An 18,502-nucleotide genomic window follows, 5' to 3' on the forward strand; every position below is an offset into this window, starting at 1 on the left:
GAAGTCGCTGGTGCCTTTGGAGTTCCATAAACCTCAAGGTGTAGGATCCTCAAGAAGTTTGCAAGTGTGAATAAAAAACCTACTATTTGGCCACTCCAAGTTGCAGTGGGCTCAGGAATACATGAAGACTAATTTTCAAACAGTTTTGTTTACGGATGAGTGCCATGCAACTGTAGATGGTCCAGATAGATGGAGTAATGCAGCGGTTCCAAAACTTTTCCCCCCGCGTACCACCGGCTACATTCCGACTCGGCTCGCGTACCCCCACCATCCGACACATAAAAACGTAACACATTCTATACCACCCCCCCCACGCCTGACAAGGATGTATTTGTTTGGACAACAGCCTAGAAAGGCTAAACTTAGGCTACCTTTAGTTTGTTCAATGTAAAGCCTAGCTTAATGTTACCTTTCTTGCCCATCTGAAATAACTCCTAGCTTTGCTCCTTCCCTCCTTTCTGTTTTTGTTGTTTTCATAAACCTGTTATATCCGCAAAATCCCCCCACGGACCACGGACCATCCAACACATTCAAAAGTAACGCATTCTATTAGCTATTCCAGGCGTCATGTTTAATAAGCTGCCCTTTTTTTGATGAACACATACAGAGTTTATAAATGATATCCTTTAATTTCATGTTTCCATATCATTATGACCTGATTCGAAATTATGTATTTATTCATGAATTAATTACAAAAGATTTAAAATGTTCATTTTACACCTGTCCGCCATTGCCCTTTTCATCTCGCGTACCCCCCAGAAGCAGCTTGTGTACCACCGGGGGTACACGTGCCACAGTTTGGGAATCGCTGGAGTAATGGATGGATAGTTGGTGAATGGCCACCATGTCCAAACAAGGCTGAGACGTCAGCAAGGAGGTGGTGGAGTCATGTTTTGGGCCGTAATCATAGGGAGAGAGCTGGTAGGCCCCTTTAGGGTCCCTGACGGTGTGAAAATGACCTCGGCAAAGTATGTAGAGTTTCTGACTGACCACTTCCTTCCGTGGTACAAAAAAAAAAGAACCGTGCCTTCCGTAGCAAAATCATCTTTATCCATGACAATGCACCATCTCATGCTGCAAAGAATACCTCTGGATCATAGGCTGCCATTGGCATAAAAGGAGAGAAACTCATGGTGTGGCCCCCCATCTTCCGCTGACACCCTATTGAGAATCTTTCGAGCATCATCAAGCAAAAGATCTATGAGGGTGGGAGGCAGTTTACATCCAAGCAGCAGGTCTGGGAGGCTATTCCGACATTCTGGCAGCTCTGGGAGGCTATTCTGCAAAGACATTAAAGCAGAAACTCTCCAAGAACTCACAAGTTCAATGGATGCAAGAATTGTGAAGGTGATATCAATGAAGGGGTCCTATGTTAACATGTAACTTGGCCTGTTAAGTTGTTTTTGATTGAAATAACTTTTGATTTAATTTATATCACCTCCTAATGCTGCAAAATCAACAAATTACCATTTTTAGTTCTTTACAATCTATAAAATGGCTTGAAACTCTGTTGTGCATAATAATTTAGAACAGTGCATTTTGAGTTTTTTATTTTTTATTTTCTCAACCTCTCATTGAGGTTTGTTCAATAAAATTCAAATTCGAAAATTTGCAGTGCACATGAATATAGAAGCATAAATAGCTGTTGCACTGCTACTCATGCCACCCCACCACCTCTGAGTTTTTCTGAGGCACCATGTGAGGTTAAAAATACAGTGCTTGGTGTTGTTCAATAACAGCGCAACCGCGGCGCCTGCCTGTTTTAGAACACAAGAGCCAAGCGTGTGAATTGCCCTGAAGGGCAGGTCCCAGGTGAGGAGAGAGCAGCCTCTTCTCAAAGGGTTCTGAGTGACAGCCCAGGGGGAGGGGAAGGGGGAGAGGGAGATAGACAGAGGAAACAGACCGCTAGAATGCATAAGAGAGAAGCTGGCAATGTGGACAAAAGTGAGAGAGGGGGGAAAGGAGAGTGAGTGATGGACAGTGAGACAGAACGAAATAAGTGAACTTCCTCTCTTATCCATCAGCACAGTCATTATAGAGGTTCTCTTGAACTCTCTGGTGGTGATCCGCCACTGATGGCACATGGCAGTGGTGTGACCACTTCTGAAGTCACGGTGACACACTGATAGCATGAGTGTAACACAAACCTCATCCAGCCCATCCCTCTCACACACATACATATTATGCTACTAAATTATAATGTTTACACACAATATGAGGGAAAGGAATACCAACAACACCCACATGCCATATTTATTCATCAACAGGTGTGTGGCTGGTAGGGTTTCCCTTGGAGACAGAACAGCTCACTTGGTACATACATCACCTCCACCTCTGTTCACAGCCCTCCTCTCACTGCACAATGCCTGCAGCTGACCCCAGGTAACCTTTGACCTCCCACAGCTCATCACACCCTCTCTGTTACCGATGAGGTGAAGAAGAGAGTTCCTTTAATCCCCCTTTAGAGAGAGTGGTCTCTGCCAGAGGAGATGGGCAGTCACTCTCCACATCAGAAACCATGAGAGGAGAATCGTGAGAATGTGGGTGTTGTAAATTAACGTTTGGCTGTCAGATGTCAGAAATAGAAATGAACGACTGAAATGGGAGAATGATGGGGCCAGAGAGTCAACTGGCTCACACAGCTCGCTCCTCTACTGAAATGTATGCTCCTGACTCTCCTCTGCTTTTCCCCCCTGCGAGACCCGATGAATCCACAAGGGGAGAGGCCAATCATGAAAACACAGGTGGCTATATGAACACAAGCCTGGCTCTAGGTGTCTGAAATAAAGGGGAGTGACAGAAAGAAAAGATGTCTGAAGCAGCTCACACAGCTCTCTTTACTCGCCTTGCACACATCCTCTGCTGACCTAGTCCTTAACCTTGTATCTAGCTCATTCATTCTCCTTACAGTCATGGTTTGTTATGTTTATGGTCATTATTATTATGATGGTTTGCTTCAGTTATTATTCTGTTAAACTGATTTAATCCACTACTATTATTAGTATTTTTATGTAGGCTATATCAGTGATTTTCAACCACTGTTCCACCGGGAGACCAGTGTGCCGTGAGAGATCAGGTGTGCCACGGAAATTGTCCAATTTCACTTAATCGGCCCACAAACATTGACTTTTTAATTGTTGCAAATAGTAGGCTAAGATATGCCATTGTTGAGCATCTGTGCCTGCAATGTAGTGACTTGCTAAGTAAATAAATACTCTCATGTCAGTGGGTGGCACTAGGTAGCGCAATAATGACCTTTTTAATTAAGTGATGCGCACAAGAAGTGGGGTTGAAAAATAGATAGAAAGCTAGATACCGCATTGCACTCCAGAAGGTACGTAAATAGCGCTGATATCATGGTGGGCCAATGGACAAACAGGTGTCTCTGTTTGGAAATCAGACAGGTGTCTCTGATTGTCGGAAAGTGTTGCGCATAGACAGTAAGGTGTTTGCCTCCAGCAATATGATGGCCGCGTTCACGTAGCATATGCCACATAATAGAACGACGGACAATGCGGTATCTAGCTTTCTAATATCTATGGGTGAAAAGACATAGGGCCTAAAACAGCGATGGATAAATAGGCCTACTCGAAAAAGAAAAACGCAGACTCTGAACTAAACTGTTAAATGGTAAGATTTGATAAATGGTGAGATACATTTTTGTCATTATTTTTGCTATATTAGGCTACAGTGTGTAATTCTGTTACATTTTTGGTTAGTGGTGTGCCGCTGAATATTTTTAATATAACAATGTACCGTGTCTCAAAAAAGGTTGAAAAACACTGGGTCAGACAAAAGAGTCATCCAATAACCATTACCATAACCATAACCATATTCGTGCTCCTGACGCGCACCTACACTTTTCCCCCATTTGGTACCTGATGATAACTGATTCATCAGCAATGTATGCATCAAGACTTGGCTTTCTAGAAGGACAGAGAACCACATGAGATGCTGTGTGGACAGCTTGTAATAGCCTCTGCGGCTAGAAGAAGTCAGTCTGTCTGCCTTTCTGGTCTATTTTCAGAGGCCATGCAGCGTAATCTAAATACAACAGAATGGGTCATAACAAATAAGACTACAATGCTTCCATTTTAGGCATTTCTCTACAGTGGTGGCTTTCTGATCATGCAAAGGCTTGCCCTCCAGAACCTGTTGTCCATTTGCCTTTTATTTGCCTACTATTTGTCTTCACCTAAAACTGCTCCATCTTGTCTAAAGCATGGGAGAGTGGAAAAGGATTGCGCAACGCATGGATAACCCGCCTCCCCATTTTCACAAGCCAATCAGAGAGACTGCCTCACAGGGCCCCTAAATGACCAGGTTTGCAGGGGGAAAAAACCTGCCTGGAGAGCCCAGCTTTGGCGCAGGTCCAGACTGTAGTGTGCGCCGACGACGTGGGGTGAGAGCACGGCTGCTCGGCCGTCTAGACCTCAGTGAGAACAGAGAGCCGGTTAATTTTAAGACCCTCGAGATGGAGCTCCAGAATTAGAAAACCAGGGTTGTGACTGAAGTACATATGGAAACAATTAGTCCATGCAGGACACACACTCTCTCTCTAGACTAGGGATCGACCGATATGGATTTTTTAGTGCCGTTACCGATACAGGCTGCCGATTTTCTTGAGCCGATATTTGGAGCCGATACTGCTTTTATTTTGCTCCCTCAATTTACATCATACATATGACACATAATTACACAAATGATGATAGCAAATGTTATAAGTCTCAATTTAAAAAAGGAACATTTATTTAACTTATGGATGGGTGCACTGGATATGGTTAACTGTGCAAAATGCTTTCATCAACATCTTACAACACAGCCTTGACGATGCATTGCTTGCTGACTATAAGACATAATTCAGGTCATCACAAAATGTGAGGTAAAAAAAAGGTATTGTCCGAAGGAACTTACATTAAATGAGGAGATATTTGCTGAATGTCACAAAAAGTGTTACAGAAATTGCTTGGCATCGCTTATTCAATGGCTCTCTACCAAAACACCTGTAGTTTGTGGAGTACGAACGAGAAAGCACTCGTTTGATAAATCAGCCAGTAGGCTAGGCCTAGTAGACAAATAACTTTTAGAAATAATCTGTACTGCAAAAACGAATGTTGGTGGGTATTTAAACTATCTAGCGGGTGTTTTAACAGCTGCAAGAAATAGAAGCTTCATGGTCTTTATGCTCTGGTTCATAAATTATTTTCATAAAACTTCAAGTTGCCCTATAACTTTGCTCTCCAAACTCTTCACTGCACTGTAGGCAATTAACTGACAGTATGATAAGCTATTTATTTTCTGTAGGCTACAATAAACACATTTATTTTTTCAACTTTTGCAATATTACGCACTTGGCTACTGAACGCAAATTAGCGCCCATTTTTTTTGGGGGGGTTATAAACTTATTCAAAATCATCCCCCCCTCTGGTTATTACACAATTCGCACCCTGATTACCAGTATTATTATTATCATCATCATCAATAAATAAATATATCTTTTTTAAGTGAAATAAAACTGCCACATGTTGGCCTAAACACAAAAGAGCATGCATTTAAACAAATATCTGCAAAAAATGATGAGGAGACCAGAGAGAGAGAGGGGTGCAGGAGAAGATGGGAAGCCGATTGACTTGTCCCAACTCCCAAGACTCTAATCCAGCAGCGCTACACCTCTCTCTCCCTCACCCATCTCTCCCTTCCTCTCCCCATCCCTCTCTCCCTCACCCGTCTCTCCCTCCCTCTCTTTTCTCCCCCCACCCCTCTCTCCCTCTCATTCCACTCTTCCACTCCTCTCTTCTGTATCTCTCTCTCCTGCCTGACAATCCCAGACCCTCTGTCTGACCCCCACCAGCAGGACACCATAAAACCCTCCTCTGATCGGTCTTATCTAACACACACAACATAAGAGAGAGAGAGGGAGGGGGAAGTGTGTGTATGTGTGTGAAAGAGAGGGAGAGAGGTATATGCACTGAGCATGTAATGCATGTAGTGTTTTGCATCTCATGTCAATTCCATCACATATTACAGCTGAATCCCCGAGTTACTCATTTTTTGGGCCATGTGTTAATCTGTGTGTGTGTGTGTGTGTGTGTGTGTGTGTGTGTGTGTGTGTGTGTGTGTGTGTGTGTGTGTGTGTGTGTGTGTGTGTGTGTGTAAACCCATGTGCTCATAAGGTCAGTCTCAATGTCAACGGAGTTGTCGACTGAGGCGACATCAGGAGAGACGCAAGAGCGATCAATCAACCAATCACGGCAGTTCCAACAAGCGGCTGTAAATCTCCCCGGCCTAATAATCGATAGCACTTAGCCTGCACCACTTATTACACAATACCGCTACTGCCGCTATGATGTCAGCCGACCAGCAAAGCCAGTGAGCAGGCCTCTCACTCTCTTTCTTTCTCTCTCTGTGTGTGTGTGTGTGTGTGTGTGTGTGTGTGTGTGTGTGAGTGAGTGAGTGAGTGAGTGAGTGAGTGAGTGAGAGAGAGAAAAGGAAAGAAAGTGAGAGAAAGAAAGAGAAAGAGAGAGAGAGAGAATTTGAATTTAAAAAACCCTTTATTACATTCTTGCCACAAAGTATTTACATGATCACTTTGTCACAATGTACAGTCACATTAAAGATAAAATAAATAAATAAATAAAATCAAGGAGCAAGTCAAGTTTTCTCCAAGAAATGTGCAAACTGCAATTCGCCATCAGCAACCATACACAACACACTATCATAACACCAAATTTCTTCAAAAGATTCAAGATTCATCATGGCTTTGTAGAAATGAAAATCAATTAACATGCGAGACCTCACAAGTATTGAGAAGACCATTACTAGGTCATCACTAGAAGTTTGCTCAATTTTGTTTCTAACGACTAACATAGATTGCCATTTTTTGCTTGACCTAAGAGAAAGTTGATCAGCTGACATTTGAAACGATGTTTCCATTACATATTTAAAACCCAAAATAAAAGTCTCCATTGAAAATGTTTCATTAAAATGATTAAAGAGTGACTGTAGAACCATTTAATAAAGGTGTTAGCCTTACACACTGCATGAAAGCATGAAACACAGTCTCTCACAAAACAAAATGGGCACTCTTGACCCACAACAGGATTCAACACTGAAACAAAGGCATTGACTGCAATTGCTCCATGCAGAATCCTCCATTGTAAATCTCCACATTTTTGGCTAAGGGTGACTTGTATAGTGCTCTCCACTGGGGTCGGACATCATCCCCATTTGTAAAACAGTACACCAAGGTGTTTCCACCCTCTTGTCCAAAGACTTTTTTGTTAAAAGACTTCACACACAGTTTATATAAACACTTGCCAGTAGCTGGCTTCTGACCCAAAAGAGACAATTGATCAAAATGCAAGTAAGAACCAGTACAACCTGTCAAATTTGGCGACAATGAAAGATTGGGAAAAGGATCATTACAGTCTGAACTGCACAGCCCTCTGAAGTTGTCTGCCAACAACTGCAATTGTTCTCTTGTTAGGGAGGCCCGCCATTTCTCAAGTAGCTGAGCTACTATTCGAATAGATCTCATCCCCAGTTGACTGGCAACTTGTTCAGTGTTAACAAGATCTGGTCCTGCTACCTTGAGTAAACCCTCCATAGTAATGACTCCAGACCTAAAAAGGCTATGTGTGATTGTGGGAAGAGACTTTTCAAGAGACATATCTAAAACAGAACCATAGATTAGGGGCTCCTTTAAAAGCCAGTACAAAGACTCTGTGCTTCCTGTGCGTTGCACTGTTAAAAGGGACCAAACTTTAAATAAATTACGATAAAACACAGGGAGTTTGTTGATGTTCAATCTTTTTGGATCCATCCAAAACAAAGTTCTGTCCAGCCCCAGTCCATCAAAAGTCTGTAAAATGGCACACGCCACATATTTCCAGCTGGAATCCAGAGGCCCCATGAGAAGACGCTGGACCTAACTGCAACCGAAAAGGCAGCTGTCCTACTTTGTAGGTGCACAAGTCCATGTCCACCTTCCTCTTTAGGTAGGTATAAGATGCTCTGTGGAACCCAGTGAAGTTTATCCCAGAAGAAATCCACTAGGATTGACTGGATTCTTGACAGCAACTGTGCTGGAGGGTCCACACAAGATAACTGATGCCAAAGGGTGGATGCCACCAAATTATTGATAATAAGGACACGCCCCTTGTAGGATATCTTATTTAAAAGGAATTTCCATTTATCAAGGCGGCCCTTTACCTTTTCAACAGCCCCATCAAAGTTCTTTTGAATAAACATTTCATCCCCTAAAAAAACACCAAGATATTTAAAACCACTCCTGGCCCAATGTAAGCCAGCTGGAAGACTTGGCTCATTTAACCATGTCCCGACCAGCATAGCTAAACTTTTGGACCAGTTTACTCTTGCTGAGGAAACAACATTAAAATCATCAAAAATCTCTAACATAGTGTTTATGTCTCTTTGACCATTCACAAGTACTGCAACATCGCCTGCATAAGCTGACAGTTTAAAACACTTTCACACGCTGGAATTCTCACCCCCACCAGCTCTTTCCTCAACTTCACCAATAGGGGTTCAATTGCCAGGGTGTACAACATACCAGATAAGGCACAACCTTGTCTGACCCCCCTGTGGACTTTAAAAGGAGCACACAAGTCACCATTAACCTTTAAAATACTCTCAATGTCACAATACAGAACTCTAATCATATCAATAAACTCAGGGCAAAAACCAAAGGCTGCCAGAGCACTCCACAAATAATTGTGCTCTACACGATCAAAAGCTTTTTTCTTGGTCAATGGATACTAAGCCAATTCCAGGTTAAACAGCTTACCTACATCAAATATATCCCTGATCAATGAAATGTTGTTTTGAATCAGCCTACCTGGCACACAGTAGGTCTGGTCAGGATGGACAACCTGCTCCACAACTTCACTCAATCTATTAGCCAACGCTTTAGAGAGCAATTTATATTCAGTACAGAGGATTGACACAGGTCTCCATGATTTTATGTCATTCAAATCCCCTTTTTGGGGAGCAAAGTGAGTATTGCCCTCCGCAGCTCAGTGGCAACCGCCTCCTGGCAAGACTGTCGCTGAGAACAGTCAGCACATCCTCACCCACTTCTGACCAAAAGGACTTATAAAAGTCCACCGGTAGACCATCCAACCCCGGTGCCTTTCCACACTCCATACTCTGAGGGCTCTCTGCAGCTCCTCTAGGGTCAAAACCCTTCCAAGGACTGCATTCGCCTCTTTGGCCACCTGGGGTAGGTTCTCAAAGAAGGACTGGTCATCCACCTGAATATCCGAAGCTCTCACTCTTATATAGGTCTTCGTAAAAACTGACTGCTCTCTGACGTATTTCAGCCAGATTGGACAACAGAACTCCATCCTCAGAAAGCAGTGAGTGAATGAACCTCCTCTGTCCATTCTTTTTTTCCAAATTAAAAAAGAATTTAGAAGGAGCGTCCATCAATTCCACACTCTGAAAGCGGGACCTGACCAGAGCTCCCTGTGCCTTTATGCCTAGCAGGTCAGCCAATGATTTCTGCTTCGCTTTAACATTTGCTGTGTAAGTCTGGTTGCCAGTTTGTTCAGCTAAATGCTGGAGTTCAATTATTTCCTTTTCAAGTTTCACCATTGAACGAGTTATGTCCCTTGTGACACAAAGTATAATCCTGACACAGTTGTCTTATTTGTGACTTACCAAAGTCCCACCACTGTTGCAACGAGCTAAAAGATGGCTTTGTGTTCTTAAAATCCTGCCAAAACAGTCTAAATACCTCTCTAAAATGGCCATCCGATGACAAGTTATTATTAAAATGCCAATAAGCACTTTTAGACTTTACAGAACTCAAAGAAAGAGAACAAAAAACCAAACTGTGGTCTGAAAAACCAACTGGGATGATCGCACATTTCCTAAACAAACTCAGCTGATGCTTAAAACCATAAAACCTGTCCAGTCTAGCCAATGACAAAAGGTTATTGTAGGAGTGAACCCATGTGTATTGCTTCTGAGTACTGTGAAAGTTCCTCCAGACATCAACAAGCTCATTTGCATTCATCAGTTCTATGAGTCTTCTGCGTGAGGGCATGTGTGGCTCTACATGATTCCTATCCATTGCATTTTCAGTACAATTAAAAATCACCTCCCAGGAGTAAAAATCCTCAGATTCACAATTGCATAGAGCATCATTTAGCATATTCAAGAAAAGCATTCTATCAATTGGTGTAGTGGGTGCATAAACACACAAAAAACAAAGAAATTGTTTTCAAATTGGGCTCTGACTTTTAGGAGTCTACCCTTGACTAATTCCTCAGTCTGGTAGGAAATGGGAGTAAAGGTCCGAGAAAACAGAATGGCAACACCACCACTATTGGAAGTGTTGTGACTTAAAATAGACAGGCCATCAAACTCACTTGCCCAGTCAGCAGCAATTGAGGCATCTGAGTGAGTTTCTTGAGCAAGAAGCACATCAAATCTATTCTTCTTAATCGTTTTCAAACAACAAGGCTCTCTTTCTTCTTTCCCTGGCCCCATTTAAATTTAAAGAAGCAATTCTGATTTCACCCATGATAAAAAAAAAAAATAAAAGAGTTGTGTACACGCCATCATCATAATACATGTGAAAAATAGACCAACATCAGACATCGCTATTTAACAAAACGTTAATCTTGGTCAATATCTTTTGAGACGGAAGCACTCTGGATTTGTGAAGCAGCCCTCACCCAAAAAGATTTAGTTTTCGCGGGTGAACTGCTCCACATCAGGGAAGTAGTCGTCAATCCGAACATTTCTCATATGTTTTTGTTTTTGTCAAGAAGGATTTTATGTCTTCCACACTATAATCGCAACTAGCAAACCCACTATGACGTAAGCTACAGGTAACGCTACAGTCAGAGAAATCACTTTCAGATTCGTTATTGTGCCGCTAAGATCTGTTAAATTATCGCTTCTTTTTAGTCCTTTTAGATCTTTTTCTTTTTGGGGGCATTTTAAAAACATTTTCCTCCGCCTCCATGAGGGATTCATCTAGAGACGCAAGAACTTGGTCATAATTGACAGCAGAAGCACTGCTCTGCGAAGTTCTGTGTGGACTGACTCTCAGATTCTGGCGCTCACTGCGCCATCTGTGGGAGAACTTTGTTCTCGCCTACTGGCTTATCAATCGGGTTACCCCGCTAACCTCTTTCCCGCAAAAGGGAAGCATGATCTGCCCCTACTGACTCGGCTGAGGCAGACGAAGGCCCACTGGATACAGCGGGTGCTGCAACCGCAGCAGTAGACGCACCCATTTCGGCAGACTGCTCATCTACCACAATTTCATTAGGCATAGGCCTACTGGTGTTTTCGTGATTTATTTGCACATCACTCGAATTCCCCTTTGCCTTAGGACATGCACGAACAAGGTGCCCTGATTGCCCACAACCAAAGCACTTCATGACACTTGTTGAAGCATAAATAACATAACTGAAGTTATCCACCTTCACGTTTAGAGTTAGGTCCAAATCATCTTTGTTATCTTTTAGAATCATAAATACGGATCGCCTGAACGACACCACGCGGTTTCAGAAGTGGGGATTTGCTTCCAATTGGAATCTTTTTAATTGCGGAAACCAATTTACCATACCGTGATAAAATTTCAGCCAAAACCTCATCTTTAATAAATGGGGGAACATTTGACAAAGTCACTTTCTTTGATGGAGTGGAGAGAGGAAGGACGACAGTAAAAATGCCGTCAACCACTAAACCCCTTTCAACCAGCTCATTAGCCAACTCAACCGTGCCCAAAAACAGCACAATCAAGATTGTTCATGCGGGCCGCTGACAGAATATTGTCATGCCCTACAACTTCTCCTGCTGCTAAACTACAAACCTCTACACTGGCATTCGATGCTATTTTAACAGCATGACGCCGCGTAAGTTTTTCAAAACTCTCCATACCTGGGGCGGCTGCAACCAAACACTGGAAGCAGACGTCCAGGTAAAACAAGTAACAACAAAACCCCACGCCAGTGTTACTTATACTAACCCAAACAGAACCAACCCTTAACACTATACAGAAGAAAAAATAAATAAATAATAATAATAATAATAAGGAGATAGAAAAGATAGCAAAAAGATAGAAAAACACTGTTCCTGGCACAGCGGCCAACAGTCACACTCACTCAAACGCTCGGCTCCGCCCACTCACTCCGACATGCGCACAAAGAGAGAGAGAGAGAGAGAGAGAGAGAGAGAGAGAGAGAGAGAGAGAGAGAGAGAGAGAGAGAGAGAGAGAGAGAGAGAGAGAGAGAGAGAGAGAGAGAGAGAGAGAACATAAGTGCTTAGTCAGCAGGTTTGCATGAAGAGCCATCAGGGGGCTGCTGAGTGGAGAAGCAGAGGAACGGAAACAGTATGCATGCCTATGAACGTATGCAATAGCAAGAGAGGGAGGACAGAGGATGTATAAAGTACAGCACTGTTAAATGATGTTTATGAGTATCTGCCTCCCTCACTGTGTGCCTCTCTGGGATTTGCTGGAATTTGTTCTGCACCTCCCTCTCGGATTTTGGCGGGAAAAACCAACTGAAAGGAAGTAGAGGAACAGCCTCGACGTTACCAAAACATCCCAACGACAATCTCATGGTGATTAGATCGCTAACACACAGGAGCGATAAACAGCAACAACAACACACACAGTTGCAGAGATGCTTTGTGGCTGTGCTGGTCTTACACTCACACACACACACACGCGTTTCGGAGCACGCCACAGGAAACACCGCACTTCCTGCACGGAGAGAAACGGAAAAGACCCACTTCCTGCATCCACAGAGGAAAGATGCTCCCCGCCCCGCTGACAATTAAACACCATGGCAACGGTTGGAGGTAATGACATGTAAAGAGCGGGAAGGGAGAGGCACAGAGAGAGAGAGAGAGAGAGAGAGAGAGAGAGAGAGAGAGAGAGAGAGAGAGAGACAGATAGAGAGAGCAACAACAAAGAATAAAACAGAGAAAGAGGGGGGAGAAGGAGGGGGGCAGAGAAAAATGAGGAGGGCCTGACGGAGAACAGGAGAATGGTGGAGCAACAGCGAGGGAGATGCCGAGAACAGCTGTGCCGTCAGCGCCAAACAAAGATGCATGTACATTCAGACTTGACACACACAGCTGGAACATCCACCTCCTTCTGCCTCTCCAACACCCCCACACACACACACACACGCCATGTCTGCAGACCATGCTCCATCTGTCATACCTGGCATCGGTTTGCAAAAAGAGGGCAACATGTGGCAAAAGTACACCATGACCCAAAACAAAAGCAAATAAAAAGTACATCTTGTGTGACTGCTAAGAGTCATCATTCCACACGGGACTCAGAACACAACCCTGGACAATCATCCCCTCCCTTTAACAGTGTGTGTAGTATGAGGCTTGGGTTAATCCTTCTGCTGGTCGGCCATGAACTGAGCAGGGGCGTGTGTGGGGGGTAGATCAAAGGCAGGCTGTAATAACCGTCAGGAGTCAATGATGTAGAAGGGAGAAGAAAAGACAGAGGTAGAACTGAGGTGAAAGAGAAAGAGAAAGAGAGAGAGAGGGAGAGAGAAAGAAAGAAAAGAGTAGGGAGGGGATAGAAGGAAGGATGAGGGGAGGGGAGAGTGAGGGAGAAAGAGATGGTACAAAAGACCTGGCAGGATTAGTCCATGTGTCCTCCACAGAAGAAAGACCATGCTCACGCCATGCTTTATCTCTAAAGCTAACTCAGACAAAAACACCAACATAGGATCAGACGGTTACCCTCCTTCCCACACACACACAAGACACGCAACACACACAACACACACAACACACACAAATACACAGCTCAGATCAAAGCTTACTTTGGCCAGACATCCACAGCTGCATCCATGAACTTTGCAATGTTGACATAACATACACAGACTTACCTTTATCAATTTACAATTGGCTTAATGCTTTGCAATGTATGGCTGTCTACAGGCTACTGGAATGTATCTGAGATTTTAACTTGACTTAGACAGTACAACATTTCAGAACATCAAGGAATAGTCATAAATAACCATTAAAAACACAGGGAGGCCTTTTAATATGAAGCCCATCAACAAGGTCAATATGTGTTTAAAACACTAATAATTAAACATTAAAAGTTGTAGTTTTGGTGTCTGATTCAGTACGGTACTTTGAAAAGTGTGAACTTGAGTTTTGCTTCACATGTTCTATATGCACTACTCATGGCATCCCATATTTTGATCAAACTGCCATATGCAATCAGCGCAGGTCACACTCAGCGTCTCCCAGACTACCCAGAGGGCCAGTGAGGGGTCATGCCATACCTGGGCGCAGGGGCGGACGAAGTGGGCTTTGATTGCACGGGAGGAGCAGACTCAGACTGACTCTTCTCTTCCATCAGGTAGCTCTTTGCCTCCTTGGAGTCAGCGTCCACCTCTTTGGTCACCCTGAGAGAGGAGAGAAGATTGCCACATTTACACACATAAAGAAAGTGTGAGAGAGAGAGAGAAAGAGAGAGAGAGAGAGAGAGGAGAGAGAGAGAGAGAGAGAGAGAGAGACAGACAGACAGACAGACAGACAGACAGACAGACAGACAGACAGAGACAGAGACAGAGACAGACAGACAGACAAAAACAGAATCAAATCCTTGGCCTGCCAGGGTTTTACTAAATTGTGGCCTGGTTATGGGTACTGATTTTTATTCCTGACTTTAAAGTGGTGAAACTACATACCACTCTTATATAACTTATATAAATACTTCAGACCAAAACTGCAGGGAGTGTTTGAGTATTTGAAGATTGCAGGAAATGACCAAAAGCATTCAAAACAAACATAAGGGTCATCTGGGCGACGACTCTGCCCATAAGCTGCCAGTCCAGGAGGGTTTCCATGTTCTTTTCAGAGAATATGCTTTTTATCAGCGATGATGGGGGCAGGCGGGGTCAGTGACAGGTCACTTTAATCCCCTGCCAACCCCAGTCGTGCGCGAGTCCCTGCTGTTGCTGCTCAATGCAAATGTCTGATGGAATTAACTGGGTCCCCGAGACTCAGTACATGATGTTCAGCTTATGAGAGTCTGCAGAGACTGACACCAAACACAGGATTTTACACTCCCATGGCAAACAGACAAATCGGCTAGATGTGCAGTTTACCTCCATGACACGCACAGATAGACACGCACGCACACACGCAAGCAGGCACGCATGCATGCACGCACCCACTCACTCACACACACACACACACTGAAGCAAGGTTGCCGTTTCAGAATGAACCCCCTCACTTTGGTTAACCTTTACAAGCCATTAAATCCAACAAACAGATTGGTTCTGCTGTGGCGTTATACACTCTGCCCGCACCAAATCAACCCCCTCTCTGTCTCCATCAGAATGGATGGGGGGCAGACAGAGAAGGGGAAACAGAAGAGACAAACTAACAGACAAACAGAGTATGAGAGAGAGAGAGAGAGAGAGAGAGAGAGAGAGAGAGGGTAGAAGGGAAAGAGGAAAGACAGAAATCAACACCCTGCAATAACTCTCATTCGATCTCCTCCCCCTTTTCCTTGGCTGACCTCCCACTCCCCCTCCTCCTCTCTTCTCCATTTCCTGCTCTGGTTATCACCTTCCCATGACAAAGACCCCCTCAGCTCCAACACACACCAACACACCAGCCAGGTCTGCCTTACAGCCACCAACACACTGGGAAGATGGCAGAGCCCAAGACCAAGCAGAGAGGCTGGGGTTGCCTGTACAAGGACACCAATGACAGCGTCTGGGTCAAAGCGCAACAATTTCCCAGCCCCATGTGGAGAGTGTGACGAATACCAGCAGACAGCCACAGGGGGGTCTCACAGATGAGCACAGTGAATATCAGCCAGCCAAAGAACACTACTGTCATCTGGTGGACATGCAGGGGTATTGCGACCAAATCGCACAGGTTTCTTCTGGGTCACGTTTCCCAATAATATTGGCTGTGTCTGCATTATAAACACAAAGCTATACCTTACGAAAGTTGCTTATTTTTCTAGATGTGTTTACGGAACCATCTCCCTCTCAATCTTTTGCTATGTTTACCTTTACTATACCATAAGTGGTTTCTGGCATCGATTATTATCATGCATGTAGGTCTGAGCATGTGTGACACCAGTTTGCTGGGCAAAACAGCGCAGGTGATCATAAGATCAACAAGAGTATTTCATAAGTTACCAATGATGTTGTCTGCAGGCAACATGTTACTTATATATATTTATTCCGATTTTAAAGAGGTTAAAAAGATGAAGGCTAATCCATTTATTCTGAAATGTATTTCTTTTAGTTAAATTAAACACAAAATGTAATGCAGTAGTTTCTTGACAGCAAGTCCCATGTCACCAGCCTAAATTTTTGGTTTATCTGATAGTATCAGATAGGTTTACATGATACTGTAAGTATCCAGGTCCAGACCGACCTTATAAATGTATGAATTGCAGAAGACACATGTAGCTATTCACATTTCGGGAACCATGGCAAAACAAAGTAGAGTTAACATATAATTTAACTTTAATAGTGTTAAGGAGATATCAGGAAATGAGGCCCTGGTCACTTACCGCACCTCCTCTCCAGCAAAATCAAACACTTTGGTGATGGTGATTTTAGAGGGAGCCTTTTCTTTGGGTACCTCCTGGCAGGCATCTGATGGGCCTTCCTTGTCTGATCTGTCTGCAGATACAGGCTGTGAGTGACAGGGGTGCAAAATGTAAATAATATAAATGTTTTAAGTGTAAATGTTACATTTTACTCATTTGAACAGATACAGCTTCAAACCTTCATTCACCATGAAGTGTGTGCCTTGAAATCATGTTCATGTCATTTAAGCCAGTGCTGAGGCACACTGATATACCATGACGCAAAGAGAGATGTGCCATGGGATTTTAAGTAACCCAAAGCGCTTTTATACAGGCTCATGAAATAGGCTAGAGGGCTATTTTTAAACGCATCAATGACACAGCTTCTTAATTAAGACGGTGGCATAACAATGAACATCCCTGCTATAGCCTATAATAATGTGGGTGACCCTTCATAATCAGTAACCATAAGCTGGTGTGCTTTGGTTTGACCTTTGGTGTGCCCTAGCCCCAAAAAAGCTGAGAACATCCCATTTAAACTACACTACATTAATGGAAAATGTATAAAAATAAAATTCACTCAAAGTACTGTATTCCCAAACATAGTCTTCATAGTACCATAAACATATTTCAGAATGAGAAACGTTGATTCTGTGCAGACTTGAGCATGCCATATAACTTCAACCAAACAATACCTGAATGGTTGTGTGGTTTCGCAGTATATCGTTAAAACTAAGGCTGTGCTGCTTGAACTATACAAACATTCTTCCAACCTACAGACTTTTTACCCTCTATGGTACTCTCTCTCTATTCCCATTTCAGTTGGATTGCACTTTTCAATCTTTTTAAATTGTCTTGTTTTTATATTTTGATGTGAACACCACTGTTTTATTGTGCTTCTTGCCTATTATTATGATATCTGGTTGATCTAGCCTAGCCAACCTGTGAACATCTTTACCAGTGCAAAGACAAACATGTGAGATACACTTATGGGCTATGTGCGGCGCGGTGGGCTTTGCCGCGATAATGGACATGAGCCGTGAAGTGCGTCCAAATTCACCCATTCTTCTCTGTTGAACTCCTCGAGAAGTAGGCTACTTATCCAATGTGTCACATGATAGAGCCTTTTCTCAACTTTTAAACGGTGCTAGCCACTATTGTCTGTGATCAACAGTTCGCAACAAAAATAACTTCAAGAGATTTAATAATTATTCTCTGCGCCCATCTCCAGATCTATTTGTCTCGGTGGAATATCGTAGGCCTACACACTCTTCATGCAACACATGACAAACCATATATCAGAATAAACAGCAGACCTTACCGAACACAAAGGTGTAATGCATTTCAGTGTATAGTTAGCTGTTCCAGAGTAATCTGGTTTTGAAATAAATTGTAGCAAAATTCAACATGGTCTTTCGGCTTTAAGCATTTCTTAAAACTGAGCTGTGCTCACATCGCCTAGATATCTGTAATTATTAGAATCAGAGAATATACCGGCAGCTCACGGTTAAGAGTTTTTCAATGTAGCCTTAATGATTTCTTTTCACAAAATGCTAAGCAAGCATGTATTTAAGTTTCTTAAAACTGAGCTGTGCTTAAATGGGTCAATGCATGATTTCATAACAGACCAAATAGAAAATAAAGGTTAAATGTTAAATATAGCCTATATATCTGTACATATTAAAATCAGATTATGTAGGCTATAGTTATATCAAGTTGGACAGTAGCACATTTTAATCATGGGTAGTAGTTGGACAGTAGCACATTTTATTATTGTTATATATCTATAGTGGCTGGTGAAAGAGTTGAGTGGCTTTTTTTTGGGGGGGGCGTTAGTGGGTAGTGTCCCCACCAAAGCTCGGACCAAACCTACGCCCTTGCACCCATGCGATTAAGGCCCGTCCACACGGAGACGCTTTTTGG

At 43.1% G+C, this 18,502-nt stretch overlaps 1 protein-coding gene across 2 annotated transcripts in view; it reads right to left on the reverse strand.

Moving 5' to 3' along the window:
- The window catches only part of cfdp1 (craniofacial development protein 1), a 53,754-nt gene that overhangs the window by 25,649 nt on the left and 9,603 nt on the right, over nt 1–18,502 (reverse strand). For both annotated transcript variants that reach the window (XM_048257190.1, XM_048257191.1), the window contains 2 exons: nt 16,562–16,686; nt 14,304–14,426 (listed from right to left, as the gene is read on the reverse strand). In XM_048257190.1, coding sequence (XP_048113147.1) covers nt 14,304–14,426; nt 16,562–16,686 — 248 coding nt within the window. The remainder of the gene's footprint in view (nt 1–14,303; nt 14,427–16,561; nt 16,687–18,502) is intronic.

Source organism: Alosa alosa, chromosome 11, assembly GCF_017589495.1.
Source record: "Alosa alosa isolate M-15738 ecotype Scorff River chromosome 11, AALO_Geno_1.1, whole genome shotgun sequence".
In the NCBI taxonomy this organism is placed as follows: domain Eukaryota; kingdom Metazoa; phylum Chordata; class Actinopteri; order Clupeiformes; family Clupeidae; genus Alosa; species Alosa alosa.